Source organism: Sphaerodactylus townsendi, linkage group LG01 (assembly GCF_021028975.2).
Source record: "Sphaerodactylus townsendi isolate TG3544 linkage group LG01, MPM_Stown_v2.3, whole genome shotgun sequence".
NCBI lineage: Eukaryota > Metazoa > Chordata > Lepidosauria > Squamata > Sphaerodactylidae > Sphaerodactylus > Sphaerodactylus townsendi.
The window spans coordinates 22500198-22516436 of NC_059425.1; the positions used below are offsets into that span (position 1 = coordinate 22500198).

Here is a 16239-nt window from a genome sequence, read left to right on the forward strand (position 1 = left end):
GCACGATGCCCCCTGTCCCCTTGTGGCTTTGCCACTGCCCTCATCTTACTGCCTGCTACTTCTTAGACTGCAAACTCTTGTAAAACACCTTGTGCATTTAATAGTTCTGGGTAAATAATATACCTTGATTGTGCAGGAACTCTGAAAAAGCCGAAGATGCTTAAGAATCTCTTGCACGCTTTTTGTTTTCGTTAGGGGACGGGTTTCTTATGGACTGGTTGTCTTAAAACGGGCACATTGCCTGGCAAAATCTCGAACACCAACACATGTTGCTGAATGTGAGTTCCAGAGGGTGGAGGAGGGGCTTCAATGCTCGCCCCCTCCCCTACAACTTGCTAAGTAGCAATCGGGCAAAGAGAGATAGGTGGCAGAATTCGGCTACCTGGAGGCAGAACTGTAATGTTGTCTTGTGCCAGTTACCCAATACCTATGGATGACAACTGCAGTTTCTTCCAGCCTTCTGCCTCCAACCTGGCTTGAGTTCAAAGCACGCATGAATGCATGAAGCTGCCTTGAATTAAATCAGATCGCCGAGGCCAGCCTTGTCTACTCATGCTGGCAGTGGCTCTACCTTCTACCTGATCCTTTTAACTGGAGATGCCGGGGATCGAACCTGGGCCAAGCAGAGGCTGTACCACTGAGCCACGGCCCCTCCCCACCTCAATTATAAACAGGGACTAAAAATCGAGACAAAGGGATGGATCACGGTCGTGACGGAGTATTAAGTGACAATAAAGGTTTATTTAGGTGAAAGGTGATCTACTGGAAACTGCTGAAGTGCAGAGGCATAGAAGGAATCTGTGACCAAGATGATATTTCCAGTGACGGCAGGAGTGGGCAGGAGTTGGTTTTCTAGCAGCAGCGTTCTTAAATCTGGCATATACGGGTCCCCAGTTTGTCAGTCCCACTTTATACCCACTCCCACAAGAACCACAGCTCTTTGGCAGTGCGCAAATTAACCGTGCCAATCGATTAGGTCCAGGAAAAAACAGGCTGCTCCTTTCCTCACGATTATGTGAGTAATACCCCCTGATTCTGGAGGCCAGTCCAACAGCAGCTGGGAGTTCTGGGTGCAGCAGGCACGCTGCCCAGTCATGATGTCACAGGGCTCTTCAGAGGGGCTACCCGGCCATAGAGGTCAGTCCGACGGTGGTGGAAGACGGGTATCTCCTGCCGGATGCGGCGCAAGTAAGCCAGGTCAATCTCGGCGTAGCAGACCCCTGGTCCCTCTTGGCACTGGGCGATGACACTGCCCCAGGGGTCTACTATCATGGCATGGCCGTAGGAGGTGCGTTTTTCGTGGTTCTTGCCTGTCTGAGCAGCTGCTACCACGTAGGATTGGGTCTCAATGGCACGAGCTCGCAGCAGCACCTGTGGAGAACAAACAGTTGGAACTGGGGAACCCCCCTGCCCACCACTACAGATTAAAGTATTTCCCAAAATATGATATGGGGGGGGGGGGTCAGAGAATCCCCTGCCTTGGCCCCAGAGCTTCTTACCTCCCAGTGGGCAGAGCCTGTGGTCACTGTGAAGGCGGAGGGATAGGTCAGAATCTCCGCCCCTTCCTGGGCCAGAGCGAGTGACATTTCCGGGAAACGTAGGTCGTAACAGATTGCCAGGCCAACCTGAAAGGGAAGAAGGATAAGTAGGAGGCTGGCTGGGCTCCCTGAGAGAATAGAGCTCCTGGATTTAATTCACCGGGCTGGGCCCAAATCTGAGAACCAGAGGTTGGCACAAAAATGTCGCTTTCTTGCGCCGACGGTCTGGATCTTCTCCAGCAACGTACTTTGCAAACCGCCTTGGGCCATTCCTAGATCGAGGTGGAAAAGTCTGCGAGTGGTTTTCATCTCTGGCACTGGTATCCTAAGCAGAGTTACACCTGCTTCGATGAAGAGAGAAAGATGTACATCTGCTTAGGATGCCAATGTCAGTGATAGAAATCTGTGAATGAATGTCATTTTAGAGCAAGTGTAGGGTCATCTTGGGGGAGAGGTTTTAACACAGTGCAGTGGCTACATATCCAAGCTGTAAGCTGATAAATTACCAGTTCAGATCTGACACCCCCTCATTATTCTCATCTGTCCCTTGGTCACTTGAGGGGACAATACTATCATATCTATGGGGGTGGGGAGAATCCATGGATTTGCCTGCCACATTGACCCTTATTCTGGTAAACATGATGACCCTCAACTCCATTCTTCTGGCTCTGAGCAGAATCACAGGGGGCGTGGCTGAGTGGTAGAAAATCGGCTTTGCTTGTTCTCAGATGTTGGCTCTGGCATCCCCAGCTGAAAAGGATCTCAGGAGTGGAAGGCTTCCGCCTGAACACTTGGAAAAGCTGCTAGCCAGCCAGAGTAGACAAGACTGGCCTTGACAGACCAAGTCGAAGATACCTTCCTGCCAGGAGGTCCCACTCTTTTCTTGAGCTAGAAGGTGGTTAGTGGGGCAGGCAATCTGCCCCTGATCTCCCACTGTGCTCAACATCTGGTTATGAAGTCATACATAAAGTCCCCATGTCCAGGAGGTCTATTAGCTTGGTCCCCATGTTCAGGAGGTCTATCAGCTTGGTCCCCATGTTCAGGAGGTCTACCAGCTTGGTCCCCATGTTCAGGAGGTCTACCAGCTTGGTCCCAATGTTCAGTAGGTCTATCAGCTTGGTCCCCATGTTCAGGAGGTCTATCAGCTTGGGCTCCTGAAGTCCCCATGTTCAGGAGGTCTATCAGCTTGGGCTCCTGAAGTCCCCATGTTCAGGAGGTCTATCAGCTTGGTCCCCATGTTCAGGAGGTCTATCAACTTGGGCTCCTGAACTCTCCCTAAATACTCAGTCTGGACAGATTTCTGGAATAAAGAATATATTCTTTAAAATCTGGATGCATTTTGAAGTGTATTGACTTCCAGCAGAGATGGTTTCTACATCTCAAACTCAAAGATTTCACAAAGGAAAACAAATACGTTGGCAGGATATTGCATATACCTTTCCAGCTGGGGTATTGACAGGGGATACAATCTCCAAACCCGGATTGGTGAAGGCACTTTCCTTCATGGACACCCGTCCCTCCAGCTCCACATCGCACAGGTGAGTCTTTCTATAGGCTGCTGCCAGGTTTCCTAAAACCATCAGTGGTAAATGTCAAGGTGGTAAAGTTGTGGGCGGGTAAGCTTTAGGGGTGTAAAAGATGCCCCCTTAATGCCGACCAAGGACCACAATGAAATAAAGCATTGTCATACTAAAGGCATAGTGCCATCAAAAAGGTGGGGAAAGGAAGCTCATGGCTGCTGTACTTCTGGACAAAAGAAAACCATCTGCTCAAGGGTTTTGTGGAGAAAGATCTCCTGGGAAAATGGAAGGGGAAAGTTCAAAGACTCTAGTAGAAACCTGGAGCACTTTCCTTCAGCAGATAGTGAGCATTTCAATCAGCCAGTTTGGCACAGCGGTTTGAGTGTTGGGCTAGTATCTGGAAGACCCAGGTTCAAATCTCCTCTCTTGCCACGGAAGCTTGTTGGATGATCTTGGTCCAGCCACATCCTAACCTACTTCACAGGGTTGTTGTGAGAATAAAATAATGGCAAGGAGAACAACGTAAACTGGTTTGGGCCCTCCTTGGAAAGAAAGGTGGGCTATAAATGAATAAATCACAAAATTTACTATATACAGAGAACCCTATGGCACCTTCATGCCTAACCCAGATATCAGGAGAGAAGGTTCCAAGAGTCAAGTGCATATTGAGACCATCAGAGGAAGGGCAGGAAGTAACCAAACTGCCTTCCATCATGTCTGGAGTCAGCTCAGAGGGGCATTCCCCCCTCTCTAGGAACAGTTGTGCTGAAATTTTAATATCTCTTGTATTGTGCTGGTTTTTTTTTTAAAAAAAACCCTTGGAGAAATTCTGGCTGAAAAGCAGGTTAAAATACATAAGAACATAAGAACAAGCCAGCTGGTTCAGACCAAAGTCCATCTAGTCCAGCTCTCTGCTACTCGCAGTGGCCCACCAGGTGCCTTTGGGAGCTCACATGTAGGATGTGAACGCAATGGCCTTCTGCGGCTGTTGCTCCCGATCACCTGGTCTGTTAAGGCATTTGCAACTCTCAGATCAAAGAGGATCAAGATTGGTAGCCATAAATCGACTTCTCCCTCCATAAATCTTTGGTCCAAGCCCCTTTAAAGCTATCCAGGTTAGTGGCCATCACCACCTCCTGTGGCAGCATATTCCAAACACCAATCACACGTTGCGTGAAGAAGTGTTTCCTTTTATTAGTCCTAATTCTTCCCCCCAGCATTTTCAGTGAATGCCCCCTGGTTCTAGTATTGTGAGAAAGAGAGAAAAATTTCTCTCTGTCAACATTTTCTACCCCATGCATAATTCTTATAGACTTCAATCATATCCCCCCTTAGCCAGCCTCCCTTCCAAACTAAAGAGTCCCAAACGCTGCAGCCTCTCCTCCCTCATAGGAAGGTGCTCCAGTCCCTCAATCATCCTTTGTTAGCCCTTTCTCTGCACTTTTTTTCTATCTCCTCAATATCCTTTTTTGAGCGATGTGGGCTTACCAGAACTGGACACAGTACTCCAAGCGCGGTCACGCGACCACGGCTTTATATAAGGGCATGACAATAATTGCAGTTTTATTAACAATTCCTTTCCTAATGATCCCCAGCATAGATCTCTTGCCTTTTTCACAGCTGCTTATGCATTGAGTTGACATTCCCATGGAACTATCAACTAAGACGTTTAAATCCCTTCCTGGTCTGTGACTGATAGCACTGACCCCTCTCGTAGCGTGTATGTGAAGTTTGGATTTTTGCCCCTGTGTGCATCATCACTTCTTACATTTTGCTACATTGAACTGCATTTTGGCCATTTCCCTGAGCTCCACTTCACCTAATTTATCAAGGTCCGCTGGAGCTCTTCGCAATCCTTTGTGGTTCTCACCACCCTACATAAGCAATTTGGTATCATCTGCAAACTTGGCACACCACGCTACTCCACCACCTTACTTCCAGGTCATTTATGAATAGGTTAAAGAGCACTGGTCCCAAACGTGGATCCTTGGGGACAATTCACTCGGCTATACTCTCCATTGTGAGAACTTCCCATTTACACCCACTCTTTGTTTCCTGTTTCTCAACCAGTTTTTAATCCATACAGGAGGACTTCCCCTCTTATTCCCTTCATTGCTGAGTTTTCTCAACAGTCTCTCGGTGAGGAACTTTGTCAAAAGCCTTTTGGAAATCCAAGTGAGACAATGTCCACCTGTTCACTCCCTCTGTCCACATGCCTGTTTGGCTAACACCCTCAAAGAACTCTAGTAAGTTTTGTAAGACAGGATTTTGCCTCCTGCAAAAGTTTTCGCCATGCTGACTCTTTCTCAGCAGGTCTTGCTTCTTCTACATGTTTTATAATTTTATCTTTAATGATAGATTCTACTAATTTACCAGGAACAGATGTCAAACTGACTGGCCTGTAATTTCCCGGGTCCCCCCTAGATCCTTTCTTAAAGATTGGTGTGACATTGGCCATCTTCCAGTCTTCAGGGATGGAGCCTGATTCCAGGGATAAGTTGCAAATTAAAGTGAGAAGATCAGCAATTTCATGCTTGAGCTCTTTAAGAACTCTTGGGTGAATGCAATCTGGGCCAGGGGATTTGGTAACATTTAGTTTATCAATGGCTGCCAGAACTTCTTCCTTGTCTACCAATACAATTTGGTGAATCTCTTAAAGCGTCACAAGACTTGTTTTTACTGCCACAAAACCTGGCTAGTTCTGCAATGTGAAACAAAGATGCACACCGTGGAATAAAGGAGCTTTTGAGTGCTGTGGCTGCCTCCTTGCCTGACTGGTTATAAGGAGGGATTCTTATGCCCTACTCTGGTTTTCCTCGAACACCAGTACTGAACAAGTTCCCCAAGGCCTCGTTCCTTAGGTACAAACCAGAAGGCTGTGAATGTGCAGTGGGAGAAGACTGCAAAAAAGGCCATGGAAGACTGGACAGGGAACACCGATCCCAAGCGTTCAAGAAACATGGACCAACTTGGGGAGAAAGGATCAAGTACCAAGGAAGCTTTCTCACCTTTGGGATCCAGAAGGAGGTGGCAATTGTAGATTCGGTGTGTGCTTTCCCAATCACTGCCTCTCTCATGGAAACCTCCGAGGGACAACCAGACCCCACAATCTCTGGCAGAGGGAATGAGAAACAGAAGAAACCGTAGGGAAGAAATGATTGGAACATGTGCTGTCTCACTGCAGGCCTTAAAGTGTAAAAAGAGACTCAGTGGCCCATCAGGAATCTTCTTTGCACAGTGGGTTTGCAAAGGGGTCTCCTCGCATTTCTCTGTTTTTTTCTTTTCTGTGACTTAAAGTAGCCGGCAACATGGAAGAGGAGGGGAGGGGGAGAGGGAAGGCTGGCCGTGGGCAGAGGGAAAATCTCTGGGGCGAAGCTGTGCCCACTGGCAAATCTCCCCCTTCTGGCAGCAAAGTGAATTAAAAGTAGTGCTAAAAGTGGTATCACTTGCTGTGGAGAGAATAGAAAGTGAAAGCAGAGCTTGAGGAAACAGGCCTGTACAAGAAATCTTGCTGCGACAGTCACCTCCATTAATTATGCAGCAAGCACACTGTGCGTAATTGGCCAATGGCTGGCACGAAAAGTACCTGAGCTGAGATTGATGTCAGTCAGCAGAGAAGAAAATACCAACTTAAATGAACCAAAGGTATAACTTGAACCCACACTAAGTGTTACAAGATTGTATTTTCCCCCTTTCCTCCTGCAGCCCAAAAAGCCCCCTGAAATTCCTGGGGGATCCCCTGGAAGCTTTCCAGAGCCTTATGCTTGAGAAAAACTAGTCTGGATCCAAGTGTATATCTCCTGTTGAAGGACTCTCAGATGGGCACAGCTGGACAGCTGCCAGGGCACTCTGCCTACTTGATTACTGGCACAGAAGGCTCGAGCATCAATCCCTGACCAACTGGGGAGTGGAGAGCCTTGAAAGGTGCAAATGCTTTACTGTTTCCCCCGAGACTCTCCCTTGGTTGGAAATGGGGGATGCCTTTCCAAGGGCCCTGTGATACACCAGTTGAGCATGGGTCCTTTGTGTGACAGTGCAGGAAGGAGACTGTGAGCTGGCCATGGGGAAGCTGGGGAATGTGGTTCCTCTGACATCTTTCAGCCTCATCTGTGTCACGGGGGCTTCTGGGGAAATCTTCCCTTTTCAACTGAGAATGGCGCCCAAGGAAGCCACTGAACGCAACACCCTTCTTCAAGTCCCATCAGCCGGTGGCATAACAAGGGGAGTGCAGGGGGCTAGAACCCCAGATGCCACTTCCCAAAGTCATGTGGGGGGGGTTACATTGCAGGGCCACCCTGCCCTCATGGGAGTGCAGGGCAGGGGCAGAGCTAAACGCTGACCCCCCACCCCCTACCCCTGAACGCCATGTTCAGTTTGGGAGTGGCGCAGGCCCATATGATGCTGGCCTCAGCTTATCTGGGTCCAGCTTTAAACTGTAGGCTTTGATCTTGCAGTTTAAAACTTGACCCAAGCCTCACTAAGGCCAGCATCAAACTGAGCAGCTGGGCTGACTGGCTCCAGATTTATACTGTTGGCTCTGCCCCCAAGCTCCACCTGACAAGTGCAGAATTATTCCCAGGCAGAAGAGAGTCCATTGAGCTGGACAGACCTGTGGTCTGACTTGGGGCAAGGCAGTTAATGCCGTGCCTCCATAGTACTCTTAAAGACAGATAGGAATATCTACTCAATTCAAGTCACATGAAGCTGCCTTATTGCGAATCAGACCATCGGCCCATTAAGTTCTGTCTCGTCTGCTTTGACTGGCAGCAGCTCCCCAGGATCTCAGGCTGAGGTCTCTCGCATCAGCTATTATCCGATCCTGAACTGGAGATGCCGAGGATTGAACCCAGGACCTTCTGCATGCTAAGCAAGGGCTCTGCCGCTGAGCCACAGCCCCTCCCCCAGATCTCAGATGTTCCCAGAGAAGTTTTGGGACTGTGTGCACAAATGCACTTCTGGGCTCATGGAGCCTTTAGAATACAGAACCTGGATATCTCTGGAGCAGAGGTCAGCTTTCCCTGATTTCATTCCAATGCACAGACGCAGTTAGGATACTGGACGCTGCTCCGGAAGATCTAAGTTTGAATTCTCACACTGCCGTGAAACTGGGCAGCGGACCTTGGACTACTCATGCTCCCTGAGCCAAGCATACCTTGCAGAGTTGTTTGTAACTATGCCTTATGCTCCTTGGAGGAAGAGTAGATTAAAAAAAACGAACTGTATTTTACAAGTCTGGCCACAGAAAGAGCAGTCTGTTGCCAGGAGTGGCAGCTGCCCCTCCAACCATCAGCAGCAAGATACTGGGCAAAACTCTAAGCAGACTACCTTGCATGCCCTCATCCAGCCACTTTCTTTCCTTCCCACCACTTCTGCACTTATAGAACATGGCACAGATATGATCCTCCACAGCTCTTTTCTCAGTGGGGAACCCCATGAGCCCTACCTGGCTAGGCCAGCATAATGCTGGACATGATCACCTTCCAGGGGCTCAGCCAAGCTGAGGGTCTCTTCTGTGTTGCTGCCAATGAAGTCAAAGGCTTCAGGGAGGAAGACAATGCAGGCGCCCCGCTGGGCTGCCTCCCGGATGAGGCGTGAACAGCATTCCATGTTATGGTCTTTGTTGGGGATCGAGGTCGTCTGGCAGACTGCAATGAGAGGCTTTAGGGGTCTGGCATCAGCAGACATGGCTTTGAATCCACAGGGGGCAGCAGAGAGTCTGAGAAAGTGAGAAGGTCACTGTCAGTGTTTTTTAACTAATAAATCATGTGGTTCAAAGGGCACTGCTCCAGAAAAAATGGTTAAATCAGATTTCTAAAAACTGATCTTCCATCTATTACAAGTGGAGCAATTTTCTGTTGTTGTGAGAAATACATTCCTAAGACCCCAACCCACACCCCTAATTGGTGGCTAAGATTTTGTATAATCTCAAAATAGCTATATTTCAAACGTACAAACTTTTAATACAATACTATATTTATTTACAATAGTCAGCTGTGCTGTTTAAAAAAACCTCCTTTTCCAGAAAATAATGTCTAATCTGAAGTACAAACTAGTTATGTGGTGTAGGTACACAGTGATCTTATTTACTTACAAACTAGTTATGTGGTGTAGGTACACAGTGATCTTATTTATTTACAAACTAGTTATGTGGTATAGGTACACAGTGATCTTATTTAATTACTTCATTCACACCTCCTCTTTTTCCCTAATGGGGACCCCAACAGACTTCAAAGCATTCTCCTCTCCTCTATTTTATCTTTACATGTAACTTGCCCAGAGTCACCTAGCTAGTTTCCACAACAGAATGGGGATTTGAGCCTGAAGCCTCCCAAATCCTAGGCCCCTTCCACACATGCGGAATAATGCACTTTCAATCCACTTTCACAATTGTTTGCAAGTTGATCTTGCTATTCCGCACAGTAAAATCCAACTGCAAAGTGCATTGAAAGTACATGCGCGGAAGGGACCCTAATCTGACACTCACAAATCACTTTCAGTCTTACAGGAGCATTTTGCAGACAGAAGGGCTGGAAGCTGAGCTACTGATCAGTCTTCATAGCTATTGCATCTCTAGGCCCAGAACTTATCAATGGCTAATTACTTGAGGCCTGGGGTTCGACTTTTAATCTGCCAAAATTGCTGCCACCACCTGGGAAGGAAGAAGCCCTCGAGAAAGGTCTGCACAGGTTTCTGGATCGCTCTTCTCAGCCTAAAAAAGACAAGATGAGAAGTCTGATGATCTTTCAAGTCTTCTGGGACTAACAGCCTGAGGTCTCGAATGGATCCAAGACACTGCATGGGCAAACAGCAGGGCTGTGGAGTGGAAACTGGAGTGGAGTGGAGTGGAAACTGTTGCAAAGTGGAAAGTTTTACAGCACTTAATTTTTCTATGGAACATTTTCTAATTCTAAAGATCCACTCTTTCCTAAAACAAGCCCCAAGTAACAGGTGCCGTGGCCAAGACAATACCGGCTGAGCGGTCTCATAGCCATAATTAATGTTTTCAAGTGATAATCCCTAGGAATGGTATGGAAGAGTATAGTAAATAGGCATTTTACTGACTTAGGAACCAGGGAGGGGGAACCACAAATGCATAGCCTTGTTCAGTAAACCCAAGTTATAAATCAACTGAGTGGCTGTGCAGTTCAATTAAAGCCAAAGCTAAAATTCGTGTTTATCTGCAGTGTCATGAAACAAATGTAACGGAGAGTTAAACTGTTGGAACAGATCTATGGACAATGAAATCTATGGCATATCATGCACCAATCTCTGGTTGTGCAATAAGAAGTTAATTAAACATTTGACCAAATATAGCAGACTAATTTTAAGTTGATAATTTTGTATGGCCCACGAATGACGTTATAAATATCCAAATGGCTCTTCGCAGAAAGAAGGTCCCCCACCCCTGATCTAGTCCCTCACCCATCCAGTGAGGGGACACAAGCAAATGTGACTTTGGTCGAATTCCCACTATCGTCTTAGCCAGGTTTCAGAACACAAACAAACCAGGTTTGAGGGACGACCTCCCCAGTCGAATCCCCACTACCGTCTTAGCCAGGTTTCAGAACACAAACAACCTCAAACCTGGCTAGTTTGTGTTCTGAAACCTGGCTAAGACGGTAGTGGGAATTCGACCTTTGTTGAAGCCACCAGTTTCTCGAAGTATTCCAGGAAAGGGAAATGCTGGGAACGGAGTCAGAGTAATTTAGGGAGAAACATTACCGATTGCATCCCTGTGCATCAGACTGCTGTGCCAAAGGGGGAAACAAATACATAATTTAAAGGGGGCAACTAAAGCAGTAGCCTATTCAGCATTCACTAACAAGGAATTCCACAGAACTCTGGTTCTCTTATCATTGCGCCCCCCCTCCCAAGACCCCACATTAGGCTTTGCTTTCTCCCATCGTCATGCTGAGTCTCTCCTGTCAACCAGAAATTTATCCTCAAACCTCCCCCTCCTGCGCTTCACCCCCCACCCCAAACGCTATCTTATTCAAACCGAGCAAAGCCCTCCCTATGCCCACAAGCCGACCCTGCTCTCGCCCCTCACCCCCTCATACATGAGTAGAAAAAGGACAGCGGTGACCAGGATCAAGGGTCAGAGTAGGAAGGCCATCAATGCCTCTAACAAAGATGGCGCTTCCCAGTCACAAGCGCCCGTAACAAAGATGGCTGACAGCGCGCTATAGAATAAATGGGGAGTCAGGGAAATTGGCGAAGCAAGGCGACCGAAGCCCGGGACAAAGATGGCCGTCGGACGGACGACGCTATGCCCTCAACAAAAACGGTGACTTTAAATTTTAATGCGAGGGGAAATCGTCAGCGTCTACACCGGCTTCGTTGGTGTCTTTCTGATAATTTTATTTTACATATTTCGCCGCTCTAGGCAACAAACACAGTGTAATTCTTTGTTGGCCGCCCTTAACAAAGATGAGTTGATGGGAACCTTGACAGGACGAAGTTTATGTGTGTATGTGGGGAGGGGGATTAGAACTTCGTAAATATATTTTTAATTAATAATGTCACTATTAACCGTCTAGCCTAGGGATATAAAATAACACAACTATATAAAATGTATGTTAAATCAACATATAAAAGAATATAATATTTATATAAATATCCATATAAAATATAAAAATTGATAGGCCGGAGGTAACGGTTAGGAAGTGATGGACGCAGAAAAAAGGCTTCCGGTCACGTGGGGTCTTTTAAGTCGCCGACCGCCGGAAGTTGGAGTGCAGTTAGGCTCGCGCTGTTTGTTTCTTCCTCTCTTGGCCTGGGGGGTGGGGGAAGATGGCGGAGAGCGGCAAGAGCAAAAGCGGTCCGGCGGCTCCTTCGGGCGGAGGAGGTGGCTCTGCGGCCGGCGGGGCCTCCAAGCCTCTGACAGCCGAACAGGTGCTGGATAGGGGGGGCGAGGCAGAGTAAGAAGTCGAGCGGGGTGGCCGGCGTGGGGCAGTCATGAGGGACGGGGGCTTGAGCGGAATGCGGGGCTTGGCATAAGTCCTGCCTCGCTCCCTCCCTCTATGTGTCCTGTATCACCCAAGCTCTCCTATAGCTGTGAAATCAGGGGACGACGAGAGTGCCCTTGGCCATGTACAAAGTGCGGGGTCTAATGTGATCGCGATCGTTGTGTCTTTGACAGCAGGGCTGTACGAATGGTGTGGAAAGACTTGTTTGGGATCGCCATATGAGAAAAGGAGTGGGGCCGGAGTGTACGATGTCATGTAAACCTGAATCCATTTTGGATTATTCTTGAAGGCATGAGGTTGCACTGAAGTGAAAATATCTTTGGATGTGTGCCAAGTTAACATTTCGTCTGCACGTTTTGCCAGTTATTTATTGCGGTAATTTGAATGCAAAAAAAGAGGGCCTCTGGGCATGGGCAAAGATTAGATTTTTTTCCCATGTAAGTCAAAATGACTTGTAAATAACAGTCACCGACTGAAGCTTTTTGAGGCTATGGAAAAGTAATGAGGTTCTCTGGCCTCTACAACCATCTTCAAATGTCAACTAAATTAGATCTAACTGTCCAGTGAAATTAAGTCCAGTAGCAAAACTGAGGCTACATAAAGTCTTAAGCAGATGAGGAAGACTGGGGTGAAAGCACCTTGAAGTAAATTTGAAAGGCTTTGGGTTTACGTTTGAGTTCCATGATTAGATCATAATGAAACAATAAGAGGAACTGGCCACCTTTCTGATTTTTTGGAATATTTTGATGCAGTTGAAGTGATCTGTTAACTGTTTGGTTGGCAAGAGCTGCAGCCACCCAGTGAGAATTCTGTTCCCTGGATGGAACATCCACATGAGGGCTTTGTGCTTTTCATAACCAGCTGCCATTTCCCCTGCATTTCCCCTGCCCCCGGCCATACTACTTAAAAAAAAATTAGTTATATTACAGCTGTCTGTTGCCACAAGCAGCTAGTTTCTCTGAATTCCCATTTTCATTTAAAAAAAAGATTAAAGTAATTCAGAACAACTGTGACGCTAAGTCATCATAATGTTATTTCACTGTAGTGAAATAGTAACTGCCTGGTGCCCTTTGGTGGCACAGCAGGAAAAATGGTGGTCACAAGTGGAAGGAAAATGGCACTCATGTGTCCAGGAGTTTTGAAAATGCACAACTTCCCATTCACATTGCTTGGTAATGTGTTTTGCGGAACATACCAGTCAAGTTTGAGCACTTTCACACACGCAGAATAATGCACTTTCAATTCACTTTCAATGCACTTTGCAGCTGGATTTTACTGTGCGGAATAGCAAAATCCACTTACAACCAATTATGAAAGTGGATTGAAAGTGCATTATTCTGCATGTGTGGAAGTGCCCTTTGAGAGAGAAAGTGCTGAGGATGGGGAATGCTTGGAAAGAGGATGACATTGTGTGAACAGTCCAAAAACTGCAGCAGTTTACAGAGGTGGAAACAAATGTCTGTGTGGATACAGCCGGTGTTTGAAACAGTCAGATGCCCAGTGTTTCGACTCTGTGGGGACTCTGAAGGATCTGCGAGGGACCAGGGGGTGAATAGTTGTTCCAAGGACCCACTAATCTTATTCTTTTTGACTGATGAGGACTCACACCAGTGTCAAGCAAGCCAGTCAGCAATATTAGTAAAATTAAGCCCAGCCCACAGAGATCGAGAAGTTTGGTGGTAGAAAGAGAACAACGAGAGGGATAGACAAGACCAATGTCAAAAAATGGCTCTAGCATGATTAAATCGAGTGGCTGATGAGGATGGAAGGGAGTGTTTCAATCCAGTGGCCTAAATCTGATAATTTTCTCCCTTCAGGTGGTGGCTGGATTTAACCGCTTGCGTCAGGAACAGCGGGGCCTGGCCTCCAAGGCAGCTGAGCTGGAGATGGAGCTGAATGAACACAAGTATGCATTGGGCAGGGATTTTAAATGTATAGTTGTGCTGTATGGTTCATTGTATCGTCGCAATCCTGTGAACACTGAACTTCTGGTGTATCAGAATGTGGTGGTAGTGAGGTGGTCGAGTGGGCAGTAGTATTGCAGTGGGAGAGGAGATGATGTGCGGGAGCAAGCCCCACCCTTCAGCACATTCAGAAGAAGGATTGTGTCCCAGATTCCTGCCTTGCTAGATTTCTCTTAGCAGGGAGACGTGTCATTTACAGACTTTCAAAAATACAACTCCGCACCGATTGTCTAAGATTATATTCTCTATTCCACCTCCCTCAGGGCTTTGCTTCAATTTCATCCTGCTGCATGTTAGACTGGGTCCTGTGTATCTCAGGGGATGCTGACTCTTGTACAAAACTGTTCAACAGTGGAATGCACTACCTCGGGGTGTGGTGAAGTCTCCTTCCTTGGAGGTTTTTAGAGAGGCTGGATGGCCATCTGATAGGAGTGCTTTGAAAGTGCGTTGCAGGGGTTTGGACTTGATGGCCCTTGGGGTCTCTTCCAACTCTATGATTCTGTGATTCTAACATAGATACGTGGTCAGAGGTCACCAAGAAAGGTCACTCTTCAAGTATCAACATGCTTAGAGGCCAGATTGACCTCTGCAAAGAACAGCACCTGTTCTCTTGCTGCTTTCACATGCCTCGCCTGGTTGTGTAGGTAGGGATCTCTTTGCAGCAGAAGGGGAAAGCCTTTCTTTTGCTGTTAGCTTTTGGACATCAGTCTCTAGGAGGAGGGAAGGTATAGACTTTTGCCAGTAATTCACATTTTTTTCATTTCACCATGTCTCTGGATAGTGATGTTTTTAATAGTTAGGTTTCAAGGCCAGTAGTACCTTACAGACCAAGAAGAGTTTCAGGGTATGTTTTCAAGAGTCAGATCTCCCTTTGTCACAAACAGTGGTGATGTTTTTAACATTTCTTAAAAATCTTGTTTGAAATTTTATTTTGCAAAGGCAGGCCATAAATCCCAGAAATAAAAATGTGGATTAGGCCTCGGTTGCAGTAACTTCTCAAAACACTCCTAGTGACCCAAACAGTTGTCTCAGGTGCCACTTTCAGCCTTTACTGTGTAATACAAAAGCTGTGAGTGATGCCACCTTCTTTTGGCCTCAGGGCATTAAGAAATGCTTTCCACTGAGCCTGGAGGGCTCCTGGCGGCCATGGCTTTTAGCCACGTGAGGGATGCCTTTATCACAGGCTGTTGCAGGATGCACTGACAGTCCACATGTCTTCCTCCTCACAGATTGGTTATTGAAACTCTCCGGGAAGTTGACCCTACTCGGAAGTGCTACCGGATGGTGGGTGGAGTGTTAGTGGAACGCACTGTCAAGGAGGTTCTTCCCGCCTTAGAAAGCAACAAAGAGCAGGTAATCTCTCTGTTCCGAGTGGGCAGGTTTCAGACTTCCTGGATCTGCCTTGGGTTAAGAAGTTGTTAGTCTTGTTAGGTGGAAGTTGTTAGGCGGAAGAGGGCGGCGGCAATCCTAGGCAGCCTGGTGGGGCCAGGCCAAGGGGTGCCTGGCAGGCCTGCGGCAAGCTCCTTCAGCTGTTGGAGGAGGATGGTGGCGGTCCTGGCTGGCGAGGGGGGGTGTGCTGGGCGGGGTGCCTCTCCGCGGGAGATGTGTGGGGGTGATTTTGCACCCCCACGTTGGTGCCCTGGGTCAATTGACCCCCCATGTTCCTCTGGCAGATACGCCACTGTCTGCCCCCCATGGGATCATCAATAATCACACAAGGCTTAGTGCTCAAATCTGGCAAAATTAAAGGCTGCCATGCTACCTGGGAGTGAAATGTATGAGGTGCCCCTGGTGTTTCTCGTAGGTGGAGGACATGGGAAGCGGGGAGCCCCCCTCTGCCATTTCTTTAGAGAGCTTGTAGCCTGCCCATGTGCTCATCCTGACTCTTCTTCCTTGTTCTTCTTCGGCCCCACAGATCAGCAAGATCATAGAGACGCTGAGCCAGCAGCTGCAAACGAAAGGCCGGGAGTTGAACGAATTCCGGGAAAAGCACAATATCCGCTTAATGGGCGAGGATGACCAGAAAGCTCCTTCCAAGGAAAACGCTGAGGGGGCAGGCACCAAAGCCAGCTCAGCTGGGGTCTTGGTCTCCTAGAGAGATGAGGGGCTTGCTCGCTAAGGACTTTCCACCTCCTGCCCCATAGTTGCAGTTCTTGATCTCAAAAGCTTAACTAATATTATTATTATTATTATTTTGGTGTTCTCTCTTTACAATATTTTTGTTAAAATAAACAGGTTTTTTTGTGCA

At 47.4% G+C, this 16239-nt stretch overlaps 2 protein-coding genes across 5 annotated transcripts; one reads left to right on the top strand and one right to left on the bottom strand.

Moving 5' to 3' along the window:
• Positions 1–721: 721 nt before the first annotated feature.
• On the bottom strand, positions 722–11182 carry NIT1 (nitrilase 1). 4 transcript variants are annotated; one of them, XM_048487165.1, is made up of 7 exons: positions 11119–11182; positions 9660–9767; positions 8502–8774; positions 6067–6170; positions 2975–3108; positions 1500–1625; positions 722–1371 (listed from the first exon to the last, which is right to left on the bottom strand). In XM_048487165.1, coding segments are annotated over exons 1-7 (1026 nt in total). In that variant the 5' UTR covers positions 11121–11182; the 3' UTR covers positions 722–1092. The 4 variants fall into 4 exon arrangements, with proteins under 4 accessions (XP_048343122.1, XP_048343080.1, XP_048343198.1 ...); XM_048487123.1 differs by having other exon boundaries at positions 11109–11161; XM_048487241.1 differs by having other exon boundaries at positions 9708–9767; positions 11119–11143.
• A 603-nt stretch (positions 11183–11785) lies between these two features.
• PFDN2 (prefoldin subunit 2) lies at positions 11786–16239 on the top strand. The gene is made up of 4 exons (XM_048513424.1): positions 11786–11953; positions 13845–13933; positions 15221–15344; positions 15907–16239. The coding sequence occupies exons 1-4, from the start codon at positions 11852–11854 to the stop codon at positions 16084–16086; spliced, it is 495 nt and encodes a 164-aa protein (XP_048369381.1). The 5' UTR covers positions 11786–11851; the 3' UTR covers positions 16087–16239.